The sequence below is a fragment of the Cordyceps militaris genome (assembly GCF_000225605.1).
Source record: "Cordyceps militaris CM01 unplaced genomic scaffold CCM_S00007, whole genome shotgun sequence".
In the NCBI taxonomy this organism is placed as follows: Eukaryota; Fungi; Ascomycota; class Sordariomycetes; order Hypocreales; family Cordycipitaceae; genus Cordyceps; species Cordyceps militaris.
In genome coordinates, this window is record NW_006271975.1 from 1,408,519 (window position 1) to 1,426,479 (window position 17,961).

At 55.2% G+C, this 17,961-nt stretch overlaps 7 protein-coding genes across 7 annotated transcripts; 1 reads left to right on the forward strand and 6 right to left on the reverse strand.

Moving 5' to 3' along the window:
• Window positions 1-741: 741 nt before the first annotated feature.
• CCM_08671 (uncharacterized protein) lies at window positions 742-1,146 on the reverse strand (the record flags this gene model as incomplete). Its single annotated transcript, XM_006673808.1, has 1 exon — window positions 742-1,146. The coding sequence occupies one exon, from the start codon at window positions 1,144-1,146 to the stop codon at window positions 742-744; it is 405 nt and encodes a 134-aa protein (XP_006673871.1).
• Window positions 1,147-1,740: 594 nt separating this feature from the next.
• On the reverse strand, window positions 1,741-2,774 carry CCM_08672 (Protein kinase-like domain; the record flags this gene model as incomplete). The annotated part of the gene is made up of 2 exons (XM_006673809.1): window positions 1,741-2,519; window positions 2,732-2,774. 2 exons carry the CDS (start codon window positions 2,772-2,774, stop codon window positions 1,741-1,743), a joined length of 822 nt encoding a protein of 273 aa, XP_006673872.1.
• Window positions 2,775-3,073: 299 nt separating this feature from the next.
• Window positions 3,074-4,372, reverse strand: CCM_08673 (C6 finger domain protein; the record flags this gene model as incomplete). The annotated part of the gene is made up of 3 exons (XM_006673810.1): window positions 3,074-3,794; window positions 3,856-4,007; window positions 4,061-4,372. 3 exons carry the CDS (start codon window positions 4,370-4,372, stop codon window positions 3,074-3,076), a joined length of 1,185 nt encoding a protein of 394 aa, XP_006673873.1.
• A 1,284-nt stretch (window positions 4,373-5,656) lies between these two features.
• On the reverse strand, window positions 5,657-7,217 carry CCM_08674 (acid phosphatase, putative; the record flags this gene model as incomplete). Its single annotated transcript, XM_006673811.1, has 2 exons — window positions 5,657-7,020; window positions 7,082-7,217. 2 exons carry the CDS (start codon window positions 7,215-7,217, stop codon window positions 5,657-5,659), a joined length of 1,500 nt encoding a protein of 499 aa, XP_006673874.1.
• A 1,834-nt stretch (window positions 7,218-9,051) lies between these two features.
• On the forward strand, window positions 9,052-10,809 carry CCM_08675 (ATP-dependent RNA helicase MSS116; the record flags this gene model as incomplete). The annotated part of the gene is made up of 1 exon (XM_006673812.1): window positions 9,052-10,809. One exon carries the CDS (start codon window positions 9,052-9,054, stop codon window positions 10,807-10,809), a length of 1,758 nt encoding a protein of 585 aa, XP_006673875.1.
• Window positions 10,810-11,074: 265 nt separating this feature from the next.
• CCM_08676 (delta 8-(E)-sphingolipid desaturase) lies at window positions 11,075-14,155 on the reverse strand (the record flags this gene model as incomplete). Its single annotated transcript, XM_006673813.1, has 6 exons — window positions 11,075-11,824; window positions 11,874-12,038; window positions 12,094-12,757; window positions 13,044-13,402; window positions 13,623-13,832; window positions 14,042-14,155. 6 exons carry the CDS (start codon window positions 14,153-14,155, stop codon window positions 11,075-11,077), a joined length of 2,262 nt encoding a protein of 753 aa, XP_006673876.1.
• A 1,358-nt stretch (window positions 14,156-15,513) lies between these two features.
• On the reverse strand, window positions 15,514-17,016 carry CCM_08677 (CRAL/TRIO domain protein; the record flags this gene model as incomplete). Its single annotated transcript, XM_006673814.1, has 1 exon — window positions 15,514-17,016. One exon carries the CDS (start codon window positions 17,014-17,016, stop codon window positions 15,514-15,516), a length of 1,503 nt encoding a protein of 500 aa, XP_006673877.1.
• Window positions 17,017-17,961: the final 945 nt, after the last annotated feature.

Here is a 17,961-nt window from a genome sequence, read left to right on the forward strand (position 1 = left end):
ACGCCGGCCGGACATAATACACTCTGCATACCATCTCTGCTATATGTCCGAAAGACGAAAGACAATTTTCGGTGATAGAATGACGGCAGAAGCGCAAGTCCAAGCTCGCCTCCTATCAAAGATCGGGGCGGATTTGAGCTGGAGATAGCTCAGCTATGTCCGGACCCCACAAATGAAAAGGATAAATGTATAACCAGATGCACTTTGCTGATATCTGATATCTGCATGAATTGGATAGTTATTATCTGCCAACGGATATACATGCCTATTTTTACTCACCAAGCCTCCGCGGCTTGGAAATGGCGGCCGTTATCTCCGGCGCTTCTTCCTTCCAACAATGAGTTTGCCCTGTCGCAATGGCGTCATTGCCGCGCCGCGGCAGTGTTCCGATAGATGCTCTTTTTTTTTTCAAAAAAGCTAGCGGAGAAAAAAAAGTGTATTTCTTCACTTGCTAGAAATTTGTAGACTTAGTGTGGCTATCCTTGGTGTTGCACGCCAGTCTCTAGCCTTTCATTCGTCGCATCGCGTGGCACTCAAGACTGTTGTCAGATAATTAACACTGTGTCCGGTTAGGTCTTATGATAACGGGATATGGTCCAGCAGAAACAATCTATTGCCGTCTGTTCAACATGGCCAAGCAGCCCTATTGGCTGACGTCGAAACAAACCTCGCTACCCATCTCCAACTCTCTTGGGCAGAAGTCCGACCAGTCCCGTCCATCATACAAGCACATAGTCGGGCTCACTTCTTCTGGAACGGGAGCAGAGTGACGTCAATGACGCTCTCACCTCCGTCTGACCAGGTATTTCCATCCAAACACTGAAAGCGAAGATGGCCGTCCGGGGTGAGGGCAATATTAAAGTCCCTATCTCCGCCCACCTTGAACTTTTTGACGCCGCCCGCAATTGTGCCGGTGATTATCATGTTCCAGTTACTGTCCTCGACTTGAACGGTTGCGACGTTGCCCTTCATGTTGGTAATGGTAACTTCGGTACAGCCAGCTCCTCTGCCAATCCAGCGACCAACAGATATAGATGCAAGGCCAAACGGGGCCGAAAAATCGACAGTCTTGTCGTCGTTGTTGCGTACGACAATGTTGTAGGCTTTGCTGTCAGGCTGAAGGACGTTCCTGAGACTAGTAACCATTGTCGCGGCGGGGTTGAGTATATCGAAATAGTGGCTAGAGGCAAGTAATGCTTGAAGTAAGAAAAAAGAAAGGTCGCAACAGACAGCGCGTAAAGTGATGTGTTTTCTGTTGTTTCCTTCTTTCCTCATATCCGCCACTGGTGCCGATCCTGCCTTATATACTCATCTATGCGAGGTTCGAGGACTTGATGACCGCGATAAGAAAAGGCAAATGCGAAGACACTGAGAAGCTGACACATGACAACAACCTTGACGCTTGTTCAAACAAGACCAAATCAGCCTCATGATCGAAGCGTGCGTTTGAGCCCTTGTTGATTTCGTTGAACAATCTCGAGGAAATGGATCCACTTGTAGCGTGACATTATCTGCTAGGACAACTGCGGCCAAGCGTCTGATGCACCAAGCAAGCATGCAATTTGTTAGGCGAGGTATACATACATACATACATTCCGCAGCGGAGAAATTCAGCAAGCCTAATAAATGAGCCTTTGAAGCAAGAGTAGAAGTCAGCTCAATGCCCCGTCAGCCACATCACGCCAGTCAGCGGCTGATGCCGTAGTTTTAGCGGGGTAGCACCACTAACAGCCAGCTAAATTATAAAGCGTCGATAATCTGCTCTGCATTACCAAACTCTCCAGTCCAACATTTACGAATAACGCTCCCGTAGTCTAGCGTAGAGACATCGGGGAAAGCTGCTGCCTGAAAAAGATCCCGCACCTCGTTTTCAGGAATGTCATGGTACGGTTCGCGGCCAGTCTGAATATAATACAGCACAGAGCCCAGCGCGAAGAGGTCGTCCGCGTATGCCGGTTCCCAGCTCCATCCTGGTCGCTGGAACCGGGCGCTGGTTGTGATGGAGGGTCGGGAGCCAGCAACGGAAGAACCTGCAAAGTCGGCTAAATGCAACTCAAGAGCCTCATTCAGAAGAAAGTTGCGGGGAGTCACGTCACAATGGATTATTGTCGCCGAATGCACTACAGCCACCGCCTCCGCAGCATGCTTCATCCAGACTCGTCTCTGTTCGGCCGTGACTGCCTGGTTGTTGCACCGCTCGAGGTATGATGGCAGGTCGCCCTCTGCAAGAAATTCCAAGACGAGGGAGCATTCGCTAGCATCCCAGTGAATCAGTTTCGGAACACGCGGACTATCGCCAATGCGTTTATAAGCTTCTGCCTCAATCTCCATCTGCTGGCGGCATAGATTTTCTTCCTCGGGGCAGTATGGATTCGGTTTAGGGTATTTGATAATATGGCCAGATTCGAGTCTGTCCACAAATGATGTCGCTCCTGTGCCAACATAGTGTCCCTTGGTAAGAAAGTATATTTCTCCATAAGGTATCGTGTCTGGGATAACAAACGCGCCATCAGATAGGGCTGGTAGCAAGTTACGCCGCCAAGGTCCTGGTCGTCGGTGGTATCTTATAGATGGGGGGCATTTGTGCGGATGGGGAGTCTATTGGCGAGAAAACGTCAGTTTGTATCCACGAACGAGTATGGGTTGTGCAGGGACGTCCGGACAGTTGTATCCACGGTCGTTTGACGGAGGCGGCCAAGCAGTCGCCCGAAGAACGTTGCAGCTTTGTTACAATAAGCGATGATGGCTCGCCAAAGCCAGTTCGTGAAGGGCATGGTCAGCTACGCTGGACTGCTTCAAATCACCAGGTGACACGAAAAGTTTGACACTTCTCGGAGATTTTATCAGGGGGAAGCCGTGTCGACATGGTACCCCCTCGTATCCGTTTCTGATTTGGTGTTGTAAACTAAGTGGGGTGACCGCCTTGTGGCAGTAATCCATCTCATCCCCCATAACTACACTCAACGCTTATCTGACCCTCAGATTGTGGAATTCGTATCTGGATTAAATAAACACCCAATCGCTATGCTTCACACCAGTGACTCGTTATACATGTATCCAACCCCGCGGCCACCTAGGTAATGACATTGATGGGCTCGTGGTAGCACTCCTCCCACTGCGTGTTCCCAAAGAACCAGAAGTCACGCAGCTTGATGTCGATATTCGCCGCGCCGCTGTCCGCGCCGGGCCTCAGCCGTAGCCTCTGCAGATAGCCCAGCAGCCGAGCCTTTATGTCCTGTGGGGCGTCGTGACTAGCGACGCCGAGCACGGCAATTGGCCAGCTGACACCCTGTGGTCGCGGCAGCTCCGTCATGGCCCGGTCCACCAGGTTCAGCAGGTACGCACCGTAAAACAGGCGTCCCGTCTCCACGACAGCGGCCTCGTCCAGGCCAGGGCTCGCGCCGGGGATCATGGCAAACTCGGCCGCAAGCACGGGCGGCAGCGACAGCACCCCGTACAAGAGCGCGGCCGTCTTGTACAGGTCGCCGGCGAGCGGCATGCACGGGTCCTCGGGCTTGGCGTAAGGCTCTGTCCACTCCTCGGGGACAAAGGTTTGCAGGAGCCGCGAGACTTCGCGGGCAATGGGCACAAAGGCGGCTGTGATGGTGGGTTCAGCAAGGCACATGGTGCGCAGCCGCGTGATGCGGACAATGTCCTGCAGCACAGAGGTTGGGCAGGGTGCCGGATGGAAGCCCGTGTGCGAGTAGGCGGCGGTGATGTCGTCGGGTGACCAGTTGGCAAGGCCGGTGATTTGGTTGCTGGCAGGGCTCGCTGTGTTGGCCAGCGTAGAGTAGCTAGAGAATTTTGTCAGCGCACTGGTTCGTCAGAGTCTTTGTGAGCGGCTTTGCTAGTTACATCAAAACATAATGCAGTGACATTGGCGGTACTCTCTGGTCGCGTTCTGAAGCAGCCTTGACGCTGAGAACTTTTTGAACGCCACCGTGAAGCTTGACCAAAGCTGCAAAGCCCTCGACGTGTGATCTCCAAGCAGGATCCATAATTGACAGCTATCGTAGCAAATTAGCAGCGTTTTCCGGCGCAGCCAAGAGAAAGCGCTCACATCAATGCTGAGCAGGTCGACCAATCGACGAAGCAGGGTCTCAATGCCGGCGCCACCTGCTATGCGCGAGTTCAGGTCCTTGATGACAATATCAATGTGTCGGTAGAGCAAGGACCAGAGGTGGTTGATGCCCGGGAGGCTGCCCTGTCGCGGCAAGACTCCAGCCTGGTTAGAGGCGTTGACGATGCGATCGGTGACGACGAGGGCAATGAAGCTCTCGCGCGAGGTAATCTTTTCAATGTGCAGATCAGGCTTGAAACTCGTCACAAATATGCTGTCGCCCGGGTTGTGGAAAGCCTCTTCCTTTAACATGACAGCCCCAACTAAACGACGCGGCGAAACAACCCCCCGTTAGCCAAGCCATACGTTCCCTATCAACGAAGAAAAAAAATGAAGCGGAGCAAAGCGGACAGGGCGGGTTTAAACGAACAATATCTGATAGCATCCATTATGTCCCAGTCAGGGTGGTTGGCCGCCCTGGGGGCCAGGACCATAGTCCTCGAGGACGATGCGGCGGCGGCCTCGAGCGACGGTGAGGCATCGGACGACGTGGCATACCCGCTGCATTGACGGCCGGTGAGGAGGCATCGCTGGCAGTGTGGCTTTCCTTCGTCACATTTTATGCGTCGGATCCTACATATCCGAATGAACGAAAGAAAACAGGGTCAGTAACAGGAAAGTATCCTCGTTTGATGGGACCTCGCGCGATGCAGCCAGCCACGCACTGCTGCCGCGGGGGGGAAGAAATTGACAAATCCCCCGTCCCCTCTCGCCCCTCCCCCTTCTTGGCAGAGACAGCAAAAACAAGGGAACGCAGCACGACGTCGTGGGAAAGCCAGCGTTGTGCTAGCGCAGGTTGTCGCGGGAGGGGGGAGGTGGTTTAAACGAACCGACAAGTAGCGCAGCCAGTCTTGGTCTTGCTGGCCCACCGTTTCTGCCGGGGCGCGGCCGATTTCAGCGGTGCCTCGTGGTCCTTGGCCCGCGCTATCGATTGCTCCTTTAAAGTGCGGACGACTGTCTTGAGATCCATGTGCTGTGTGATGTTTGGAGGAGGGGGGTTGGTGGTTGGTGGGATCGGGGATCGGGTGAGGGATTGATGAGATGGCGTCGCGTCGGCGACGGCGAGCGGCGGGTGGCGGGCGGGTGATGAGATGGAGAGAGAGAAAAACTAGGGGACTTTAATAATTAAACTAATGAATGGCGGCAAAAAGCGGACAAGACCTGGTTAGCTTCAAGCTGCCCAGCTTATAAATTAATCCTTCTCCCCTCTTCTTCTTGGCGTGGGGCGGCACCTATTCTGTTTGCTCGTTGCTTTTGTACCATCTAGGCAAGGTCCGGTCCGACCTACATCGCTCTCTTGCGGAGAATTTTCTCGAATGCGGAGTTGACGAGGTTGCCTCGCTGACAAGGTGGGTGGCAAAATGTAATACGAATTCTTTGCATCTCTTGTGCGAACCAGTAAATAAGCGGTATGTACAGTCCAGCCCATTGATGGCGGTACACATGTCAGCCTCATGATCAAAACCCTGTCCCTGTACTCACTCTGTCCCTATAAAAGCCGCCCCTCCCCCACCATCGCCTGGTCATGCCTACTTCCTAGCTCTGCACGACAAACTGGTCCTTGTGTGCCTTGAACAGCGTCGAGCTGTCGAGCAGCTCGCCCGTCGCCGAGCGGTAAAAGTCGACCTTGAGGTTCTGCGCATCCTGGAAGCGAATCGTCGCATAGCTAAAGTCATCGGCGTACGCAAACGCCGTGTAGCTGGGCTTGCTGCCGACCTCGCTGAGCCCCTCAATGTTGCCCGTGCCGCCCGAGACAATGTACATGGGCGCCTTGGGGTTCTGCAGACCGGCGGCGTCCTGCGTGCCGTTGTACACGGGGTTGAAGCGCTGCGAGTTGTGCACGTGGCCAAACACGCCTAGATCGACGCCGTACTTGTAAAAGAGCGGCTCAAACGCCTTCTGGCACGGCGTGCAACCGTCGCCACCGGTCGTGTACCACGGGCGGTGGCCGGCGACCACGACCCACGGGGTGACAGTGCGGTCCACCGACGCCAGATCCGCGTCGAGGAACTGCAGCTGCTGCTGAGGGCCGCCAAACGGGCCGCTGTTGAGACCGGCCGAGCCGTCGGGGCCATCCGGCGCAGACGGGAAATCAGTCTCCGTGTTGATCATGACAATATGCGCCATGCCATACTCAAACGAGAACCAAAACGGCGGGTTGGCCAGCTGCTGGGCCTTGTTCGCGCTCACCTTGGCCTTGTCGACTTTCGACGTCGACGCAAACGCGCTGGGCATGTTGCCCTTGAAGCGCGTCATGAAGTCGGTAAAGTTCTTCTGGCCGCTTGGGCAGAGCCATGTGGTATGGGGAATTTCCTCGCACGAGGCTTCGTGGTTGCCAGGGCTGACAATGTACGGCTTGCGCGAGGCAATGGGCGCAAGCTGTCCGTAGAACTGCTCCAGGATGGCCTGGAACGCATTCTTTCCGTCAAGGAGGTTCTTGGGTCGCAGCGCCCAGTCATCAGCGTAGGCGAGGTCGCCCGGGTGGATGATGAATTCGTAGTCGTCAGCCGTGTCGGCAAGGCGCTTAATAGTCGTGTGGTTGAGCGAAGGGGGGATGTTGGGGATTGTATCTCGCTTTGCATTGTTGTTCTTGATCGTGTAGCCGTCCTCTCCGTAGACACCAAGGTCAATAATGGCGTTGATGGCAAACGGGGTCTTGTCACCAGCAGTACGGGGCGACAGGAACTGCTCCACGGTAGAGTTGGTCGACGCAATCTTGTAGTAGTACTTGGTGGCAGGAGTCAAATTGTTCAGATAGACGGTATGGAACCAGGTGCGCGCCGACGGGTACGTCTCGGACTTGGTCGAGCAGGACTTTTGGGTAAGAGAGTTCGGAGAGGTGCCGTAGCTGACGCAAGGGCTGCCAGACTGCTGGTACGTGTTCCAGCCGACAGAGATGCCTAGATTGTTGAACATGAGTATTGAATTTTGTCGATGATGCATTGAGACTTGGACACTCACTGTTTGCGCCGCTGACGGAGATGCGGACCTGCATGGGGGTGGACAGATCCGAAGGCTTGGCCGGCAGGCTGGCGGAAGCCAAGACGGTGGCCGACAGAGCCGGCAGAGCCTTGATCAAGAAAGAGAGCGAAAGCATGCTGAGCGCGTTTGGGTTTGTGAGACAAACTATTCACGGGCCTTTTTTCTCGCGCGACGAATCGGCGCGCCTTTATATCGGACGAGCTTACCACCTACTCACCAGCCGCGGATACACCACACCGCACAGAGCTACCCATTCCTCCAGACGCGGCTGACCGATTGCAAGACTGATCAAACCCCTCCTCTCGGTCTCCTAGCGGCTTGAAAAGTGCAGCCATACGAAGCAGTCAGACGAGACGGCGGGACGCCTTCACACGTGCGGTAGCAGTTCACATGGCACAACCTCTCCAGTTCCTACGACCTGCCACATCAAGCAAAGTGAAGCCAAGGCGGGGCCGGAGACAGAGTACTTCGCGCCATGTTCCCCGTGTCGCAGGGGCGCCGCCTCGTTGGTAGCTCGGGAAGGGATCCCCGTTTTTAAAATAGTCGGAGAGCGTGTGAATCTGGCACCCGGCAGTCGAGGGCATGGGTGCGTGGAAATCGCACAGCAAGGTTCGTAATTATAGCCTCGCTACTGGCCGTGTTGTCCGATCCTGACTGGACACTACATTCTTTTCGGCAATGAACGTCCGCCTCGGTCCACTGCGCTGCATGAGCTGGAAGAAGCTGCGTGGAGTAGCATCATCGTATGGGCACCGCCCGAATGGGCTACCGAGAATCATTTGCGGAAGAGTTAACTAGTGATTAATGTGAGAGAGAAGGGACAGATGTCGATCTCTGCAGGATATGAGCACAACGCGGCGGCGGCGATAGGAGAATTCCAGGTGTGGTTTGCTGCTTTTATTAATTGCGTCCAACGCTTTGATAGAAGCGGCCGGGCGTAGGTTATTCTGGATACCGAGACCACCGAATCGCATGTGGCATAAGATTAAAACCTTGTTCCACTGTCAAGGCGCAGGCCTAGCGTGTCTAGTGAGAGACCGTAACTAGTGACGTGTTGCACGTTTTCAGGCTTCGGACGGTGTTTTTGATAGAGGCGAGGGCCAGGATGGCACACAGCTATTGCCTTTGAGACACACGGCGAAGCTCATGTCAAGATGGTTCTGATGCTAGCGGCATTGATGCTAGCATCCTGAGAGGACGCGGTCAGCATTAGCGCACGGGATTAGGCAAAGTCGAAATACCACGATAAAGTCGGACCACTAGGGATTATGGGATGAGTGTGAGGGATCCGTAACGAATCAGGGCCGGTGGTTGGTGCTGACAGATGGGTAGGTAGGTATGTAGGTACTGCAGTTCGTCTTGGAGTTGCAAATGTGCAAACGCCGTGAACTGGTCTTGGATGTACATGTATATGGCGATTTACTGCGGGCTGTCGATCTTAGGTGGACACCTCAGGCACAAAGTGCTCCGGGAGAAGAGAAGGGCATCAAGGTCTCCGTGGCGAGAGGGGAAGAGCGAAGCGAAGCGTTTGCAACACAGAATATATACCTACAAATTTAGCCGAGTCGCGGGGCTATTTGCATCTCCATCTTCCACTAGAGGTTTCATCAAAGCATGCAGGCGCCGACGACTTCATGCGCCTCGGAATAGACGCTTGTGAAAAAAAGCCAGCCGGGAAAAAAGAAAAAAGGAAAGCAAAAAGTCTTAGAATTACACCATAATTCCAACAAAATTAGCGTAATTTATTATGCTTTGATGTATTTACGTGCTTTTCTTTTACGACAGAAGAAATCGTGCTCGTTTTCCAGCCCAACGGGCCGTTGTGTAGAGAAGTGGATCCGCCTTTCCATTTTTGCACCATATTATCCGCTGCACAAGCGACTGCCCGAATCTGTCAACTCAACATCAAAACAAGACACTCTACTTTTTTTATTCTACCTCATCTCGTCATGCCTGATAGAGGAGGCAGAGAAGGGCAGCGCACTGACCGTCGCCGTGGAGGCGGCGGCGGTGGTGGTGGTCGCGGTGGTGGTCACAGAGGAAATTTCCGAGGCAACAGACGCGGCGGCCGTGGCGGCAGTAACAACAGAGCAGACAATGGGGGTACAGACAGCCCCATGTCCATAGACCTCGACGAGACACCCTCCCACACGCCTCCGCAGCAGGCCACCACCGACTACAAGCCGCCGCTGACCGAGGCGGTGCCGCTCGACACGCCGCGCTTCGCCGACCTCGCCGGGCAGAACCTCGTCCATCCGCTGCTGATCCAGACTATTACCGATGATCTCAAATTCAACCACATGATGCCCGTGCAGGCCGCGACCTTGTGGGAGCTCCTGCCCCCGAACCGCAGCGACTGCCTCGTACAAGCCAAGACAGGCACTGGCAAGACGGTGGCCTTTTTGCTGCCCGCGCTGCAAACCATGCTGAGCAAGTCGCGCGGCGGCAACGGCGCCGAATCCACCATTTCGCTGCTCGTCATCTCGCCGACCCGCGAACTCGCCATGCAGATCGCGGCCGAGGCGAGCAGCCTTCTGCAGCGGATGCCGCGGTACAAGGTGCGCATCGCCATTGGCGGCACCAACAAGGACCGCGAGGAGCGCATGCTGCACGAGGGCTGCGATGTGCTCATCGCCACGCCCGGCCGCCTGCTCGATCACATGGCCAACGAGGATGTGTTGTATGCGCTGCGCGCGCTCGACACGCTCGTGCTCGACGAGGCCGACCGGCTGCTCGACATGGGTTTCATGCCTGCCCTCCGCGACATTGTCGGCAAGCTGCCCAACCGCGCCCAAGTGCCCCGCCAGGGCATGCTCTTCTCCGCCACGATTGCGCCGCACGTCAAGCAGGTCGCCGGGCTCGTCCTCCAGACTGGCTACAAGTTCATCTCGACCATTGCCGAGGGCGAGGCCGGCACGCACGAGCGCGTGCCACAGCACCTCATCAAAGTTCCCTCCTTCTCCTCCGTCGCCGCCGGCATGGTTGGCGCCGTGCGCGCCGAGGCCGCCAGAGAACCCAACCTGAAGGCGATTGTCTTCGCACCCACCGCCGCCCTCGCCGGCCTCTACGGGCACGTGCTCGGGCAGATCCCCGGCCTGCCGCCCGTGTCGACGCTGCACAGTCGCATGACGCAGAACCGCCGCACCAAGGTGACGAATGAATACCGCGACGCCAAATCTGCCATTCTAACCGCGACTGACGTCGTCGCCCGCGGCATGGACTTTCCCGGCGTCACGACCGTCTTCCAAGTCGGCATACCCTCTGAGAAGCAGAGCTACATTCACCGCCTCGGCCGCACTGCGCGCGCCGACGCCGAGGGCAAAGGCATCTTTCTTATTGCCGAGGCGGAGGCCTTCTTCCCCCGCTGGACGCTCAAGGAGATTGCCTTTGTCCCGCAGGAAGCCGACCTGTCGGCCGCCCCCGAGATTGAACGCATCATGGACGGCATGGACGAGGAGGAAAAGGGCCAGATTTACAAGGCTTGGCTCGGCTACTACAATAACCACATGAAGGGCCTGCACTGGGACAAGGAAGAGCTCGTCCGCCAGGCCAACACGTACGCCCGCGAGGGACTCAGCGCGCCCGAGACGCCGCCCATTCAGAGGAGTACGGTTGGCAAGATGGGGCTACGGGGGACCAGAGGTCTCAATATCGTCCCGGATCGGGCCAAGCCGCCACGGGGACGGGGCGGCCGCGGTGGCCACTGAGAGAAACAGGCGTTGCGCGCAGAGACGGGGCAAAAACGGGAGACGATACAGAGACGGGAAATTGGACATGATACAGAGAATGAAAACTGGCGAGGAACCGATACCAACACGGGCATGGGAAACTGTATAGGAAAAAATAGACTTTGGGGCTTTTTGCTTTTAGTGTAACACGTAAAGATGACGCTATTAAAACTAATTTCAAATGACTATTTACTTGTAACAATGATACCCGGTTCATGTCTATCTGGCTCTATTATACATGTCTCTAGTGCAGACCGCTTTCGCCCGTCTCTGCCATGTAGTTTTGGCAGCTGACGAGGATGCGGACCTGCTCGCTAATCTCCTCGAGTCTGCCGAGCACTTTGCGGTTTCCGTCTGTAAAGTTGAGGATGGAGTAGGGGATGTTGGTCTCCTGGCAGAACTGGCGGACGAGGTGCTGGGCCTTGCGCAGGTTGTGGCGGGGCAGGCGGGGGAAGAGGTGGTGGACGGCCTGGAACTGGAGGCCGCCGTGGATGAAGTCGAGCCAGGCGGGGCAGTCGACGTCCATGGTGGTGCGGAGCTGGCGCTGGGGAAAGGACTCGTCCTCGTCGAGGTGGGCGGTGGACATGCCCCAGTGGGAGAGGGTGATTTGGACGTGCAGCGGCATGGTGATGATGTGGGAGACGAGCACGTAGAGCACGCGGGTGGTCCAGTCGGGCAGCGTGCGCCACAGCAGCAGGTAGCCAAAGATGAACCAGTAGCAGGCCATGAAGGCGATCTCGGTCGGCCGGATCCACCAGGCTTTGCTGCCGCCGAGCTGCGACGGCTTGACCAGGACGTGGATCCAGGAGAGCAGGTACAGGTTGAAGCGCGCGATGCCCATGACCGGGTAGTAGGTGTACTTTTGCCAGGGAACGAGGATCTCAGCGGCACGGTCCCAGACAAAGGTGAAGTCATAGTAGGTGGAGCGCAGCGAGGAGAAGAAGGAGGGGCAGGTGGCGAACAGGGGGACGTTTTGAATATCGGGGTCATGCTCCTGCAGAGTGTTAGAGCAGAGGCGGAAAAGCATAGTTTGAGGGACGTACAGGTTGGTTGGTGATGAGGTGGTGGACATTGTGACTGCTCTTCCACCAGCCAATGGAAAGTCCACAGCAAAAGTCGGCAATGAACATGCCAATCAGAGTATCGACTTCGAAGATTTGCGTGATTGCCCGATGACCGGCATCGTGGGCCGTGAACATGATTTGATGCTGCGATTGTGTAAGTTTGAATTCATGCAGATGCCAACGACGGCCAGGAACGTACCCAAAATAAACCCAGGAAAAGTGCCGACGTCATGTACCAGCCCTTGTGCAGTGCAAACATGGAAGCGGCAAATATGGTAAGGTAGCGCGTCGCCTCCTTGCCGTACTCGATGTACGGACACTGGTACAGCCCCTGCGCGTCAATCTGGGCATGCAGCTTCATGTACTTTTCGGTAATGGCCAGCTGGACGTTGTGCTCGAGCGACGGGTACTCGTCCATGTCGGTCTCGCGCTGCTGCTGAATGGCCCATTCTGTGTACTGCTCGGGCGTCATGTGCTTGCGCCCGCGCGGCAGCAACCGCGCTGCCTCGAGGGCCTTTTCATCGATGACGGCAGGCGGCGGCAACAAGGGTGTTGTGTCAACGGCACTGGGTGACGGCCGCCGCGAGCACGAGGTCGGCTGCAGCTGGCTGCTCGTCTGGAGACAGCCGCCAGCTGACTTTTCGGACAGGAATGTGGCGGCCGGGACGGACTCGACGGCGATGCTGTCCGTGGGTTGCTGGTCCAAGACATGCTTCTCGATGATGGTGGTGTCTGTGGAGGCCACGGGATGCACGGAGGGATCGGTTGATGATTTGGCCCTAATTGGTGGCGTCATGTTATTCCAGGGACCCGTAGGCTTCCGGCCGATCCGAAAGGCCTTCATAGTCTGGAGGGTATGGGCCCTATGGTATCTAATTGCAATAAAAGGGAGGAGTTAGCGGCTAGGAACTTGTAGTTTCTCTTGTGCAAGTCATTGGATCTCGATCTGGAAGGCGGAAGCCGTTGTCGATTTCCCCACCAAGATTAAGCTTAAAATTGGTGGTGAGTCCTTGTTCAGACTAGAAGCTATTCCGCACCACCACCAGCACGCGCGGCTAACATAAGCGACAGAGCGAACACAACCACAACAAACAAGGCGCAGAAAGGTAGACGAGGCAAAAAGTTGGAAATGATGATGGGATTATTTACAGCGTGATTTCGCTCGTCGCATCTCTGCCAATCATGTGTCGGATGGCGAGGTCGCCGCCGGGGTGAACGCGCAGCCACGAGTTGAGACGCAGCACATGGTCCTCAAAGATGACGACGGCGTCACCATTGGCAACCATGGCCTCGATGGCCGGCCGGGTCATGACGGTGTCGCGCCCCATGATGGAGAGCGGGTATTCCTGTCGGAGACAACAAACGAGTGAGGGATATTCTTTGTCGCACGTTGCAGAAATCGAATTCGTTTCGGGGGTCCAGAGGTCGTGAAGCGCCGACAATGCCGTGGAAAAGGAATGTCGAAGAAGAGAAAAGGAACGACGGATGGGAAAAACAAAACCGAGATTCTGTCTACGATGCGAAAGAAGGAAAGGAACAGGTGACGAGCCAATGCGAGAGGAGAGAGAGGCCTCTTACGAAACGGGACAAAGACGACACGCAACGCAACGCAACGACCCCCCCAGTCCCGAAGCACAGTTGACTTTCCGCTTGCCACAGGGCCAGAACCGAGCCGGGTGAACCTACAGGCCTGGCATAGCCCCTACCAAGAAAAAAAAAACGACAGACCACATCCCCACGAAACAAGCCAATCTCTGCACCACGAACAATAAAAGCAGCCACCAACAAGGCAAGGATGGAGGTTGGGGCGGCGCCCAGGCACCAGAAACCGGGGCACGGTGACGGCTGAGAACCAGTGAAGATGAGGAAACAGAACGGAGTCGCTAGATTAGGACAAACGCGCGTCCCCAGTCTTTCCATTGATCTCTCGGTCTCGGTCTAGGAGCAGAGTTTTGAGCAAGAGCGGAGCGGAGTTGACAATTAATAAATGGAATGGTTCTCTAGGGGGGATTATTAGTTCTCTAACGTATTAGGGGGGGACGACCCTAACTCAACCTGCCAAGACGAGCAGCGACAGGGTCAGCACAGGACAGTCTGTACCCGGACGGATACACATGTATGTATGTATACAGGACCTGGTCAATAACCAGAACAACAAAAACCAAGAGGACCACGTGGGCACCAATTGGCAGGTTCCTCCCCTCACATCGTTCCTCAGCCTTTGCCCGTGCTTGTTTCTCCTGCTGACGACGACGACTCATGGACCAGAGCTAGCCAAGCGGTTTACTATGGAGAAGGGAACATCGTCATTCATCAGGGGAACTTTCTTTTTTTTTTGTTTTTTTCCTTCACATTGAAAGCCACACGGACTAACGTTAAAGAATCTTTCGACTTGCTGTGTAAAAAAGAAGGAGAAAAAACGAAATGTGCTGTCCCCAGAGTGAGCCCAGAAATGGGCTTGTAGAGATGGGGCCATGCAGCGGAGCTAGAAGAAAAAGCCAATTTTATCATGCATCTTCGGATATGTGTCGTCCCTTTTTTTGTTCATGTCTCTCGACAAGGAAATTGGGTGACAAGTGCAGAGCTTGACAGGTAGACATGCTGCGCGTAACTAGTTGCTCCGTACCAAACGAGAAGCGACTGATCTCACCAGGCCAAGGAAATCAATAATGACGAATGGTCCGACGCTAAACCGACATCTCTGCACTGCCTGGTTTTATTTTATTTTGGGGTTCCTGAGATTCTGCCATCGGCTACAGGTACCTTATCAGTCTTATCAGTCCCCTCTGGAATGGATACACATCCGGAACATGCGTTTTCTCATCACACTGTGGTAGCAGCACTCCTTGTGGGAAAGGTCCCCTATTTCCAAAAAGTCCGAGCAGGGGGCGGGGAACTTTTGCCAAATGGCCGCCCTTTTGTGTCCATCAACGCAGAGTTTTTGCCGTTTAATGCGTAATTATTATCATTAATAGTACAATAGAAAAAAAGGCGCTCGTTTGTGCGCCACACGCGGCGCCGCGCCTCGTTTTCTTCTCCTTGTTCATTTTGGGAAACTCGCCAGAACTGCCCCACCACTGGGCGCGCCACTACTAGGCTGCTATAAAATGGTCCTGCAATCAAGCTTCCACCAGAAAACTCCAGAGCCCATCGCTTTGCGTGCATGACGTGGCTGCAGGTACGCAGCGGGTGGCGAGGCACGGACGCCCAGGTACGCTGTTGATACGCTGTTGATACGGAGCACGCACTGGCTGTTCTCCGTACCCAGTATGGAGTACGGGGACCATAACTACCCAGCTAGCTGCACGTCATAATGTTGACGCGCGACATTCGCAATAACGTAATACCACAACGTCAAGCAAGGACCTTTGTTGTCGTTCGTCAAATGTAGTTAGTCTTTCATTCATGGTATATATATAATATCTCTTCAATATGCCAAACAAGGCAAACACGGCCGCGACAAAAGAAATCGAAAAGAAAAGAATACCCAAAGTCTTTCCAGAAGATCATGTAGAATCAAATATCCGTAAATGCATGCCGAATACACCCTCCCGTGCCAAACAGTCCTCGCAATTGGCGCTGTTGTTCGTTGGAAAGGGTCATTTTCGAGTATCGTCGCTCAAGCAGCAACCGCGTTGGCAGTGGTGGGCAGCGGGGTCTTTTCGTCAATCTTGAGGGAGCCGAGGGCTACCGCCGCGTCGTTACCGGCATCGACAAACGTATCCTCCGACTGGAGAGTGGATCTGTCGCCGGCCTTGTCTTCCAAGGCCGCCGCGGCCTTTTCGTCTTCGTACCAGGCGGCCTTCTTGCCGCCGCGCAGGTTGCCGTTGCGGTCGTACATGCTACGGGCGCGGATGTAGGGGTCCAGCTTCCAGTAGTTGACTCCGAGCTCCTTGGCTAGGCGGGTGCGCTCGGCATTGGTCTCGGGGGTGGACTTTTCAACCCACTTTCTAGTTGCCGCCTCGAATTGCTGGCCAATCTGCTTGCGCTCTGCCAGGAGACGGTCGCGGGTGGTGGTATCCTTCATCACATCGTTCTCGCCCTCGATGGGCTCCACGTACTTGTACTCCCAGTCCAGATCACCACCGAGCTCCTTAATCAGTCTCTCGGGTGCAATGTGGTTGGTGATGCCGTCAGCACCATCGCGGCCGTTGGTAAAGTTGACCTTGCTGGCGACGACGGGGTCCAGCCAGCCTTGGATGATCTTCCAGACGCTCTTGAAGACCCACGGGGCGTTGTGGACAAGGATGACACCCAGAGATTCGGGGTAGTTGGCCTCAAAGGACTGGATAATGTACTTGATGGGGACGTAGTCCAGGTTGGCCAGAGTGAAGCCAGTCAGGTCAAACACCAGGCAGGCAGTCTCAATGGGTGCTTCCAAGACCATGCGACCAGTCTCAATGTTGTAGACAATGAAGCGTTCAAGAGACTCGTTCTTGCCATCGAAAGGCTTGTGCAGACGGGCGCGGACGTAGCTGATGGGACGGCCCAGCTTATCGGTGCCGTGAAGGAAGCCCTTGCCCATACGAAGCTGACGCATGAAATCATGTGCAAGAATCTTGGTGTTGGGGTCGGAGCTCTTCTCATCACGAGCGCCGCCACCATCACCGTTGTACATGATATCGCTGTCGACCTTGGACTTGCTCGTGCGCCATTCCATGGCGGAGAACATCATGATGATGCCGCGATCCACCTCCCACTTGCGGGCACGCAGAAAGCGCAGGGCGAGGGCGTCGGGGTGATCATGCTTGACAGCTTCGAAAATCATGGAACGGGCAGAATCGGCCGAGTGCTTGCTGAGCATCTCCATGAACTGCTTGCGCAAGCCAAACTTGTCATTCTCATCAGCAGCACCTAGGCCGAGCTGCTTCTCAATGAGGGCCGTGGCATTGTTGTCTTCAGCGTTGGCTTTCTTGCCGCCGCCGAAGAGGCCGAAACGCGACTTTTGAGCGGGAGCAGCGGCCTGGGTAGCACAGTTCTTGAGCGCGGCCTGGATCTCGGGGTCCTTGGACTCGTACAGGTCGTAGAGCTTGAAGATAGTACCCCAGAACTGGCGGAGTTTTGTCTCCTGCTCGGTCGTCAGGTTGCCGACGTTGCCCTCGGGAATAGCAGTGCTGGACATGGTGACGGTTGTGTAGGTAGGTAGGTAGTTGATGTGGTGGGGTGGGGTGGGTATATAACAATGATGTTGCTGTCGAAAGGAGAAAATAACCGCGACAAGAAGATTCGGGGAGAGTCCGCGGCGCACTTGGTGCTATCAGTATGAAAGCAAAGGCTTTAAGAAGGGGGAGAAGTAGAGAATATGAGAAGCCTGATATAAATCAGAGTATAGAAATGCCAGAAAGCCAAAATGTCACAGTGTGGGTCAACGCTAGCTTTACGAGGGACGATGATGGCGTTGAATAAGCTAGGTCTTGTCGGGCGGCTCGCGGACAATAAATGCGATGAGTATAGGCTGAAGAGAAGCAAAGAGAAGCAAAGCAGAAGAAACCTTGCGCTGAGGAACCAAAGCACATTGAGACAAGAATCCACGGCATCGAGGCCTAGATATACCCCAAGGAGGCTCTCCGGGTGGGTTCTCGGAGTACGGAATCGGGGGGACTCTAACGGGCTGGCTGCCGAGGCTCCAATGCAGCGAGTGGCATATGATGGGATCGTAATGGCCTGGATAAAGCTTCCGCGGTGGAATTATTGGCTTGGTGGTAGTCTGGTGTGGTCCACCGACTTGACGCCACCCCGTTTTGGAGAGCCTCCAGTTGACGACCTAGGTAGCCAGTTTGCCAGTGTGGTGATGGAAGGTCGGGGGAGTGCGGGTGCATTGCTGGTGGGTTGGGGCAGAGCCCCAGGAAACTCCCCAGAATGCCCACAGAGTTTCCCAGGAGCTCCGACAGGCCCCTATAACGACTCTCGGATTGGTGCAGCCATATCTCGAGGTGGAACTCCCTTGAGGACCCATGTCCGTCACAGCGTCGAATCCTCGCCGTCGTCCACCAAGGGCCGTGTGCCAGTGATTTGGTGTTGCAACCACACATGTAGCCGTACCGCATTCGACACAGCGCCCACAAGT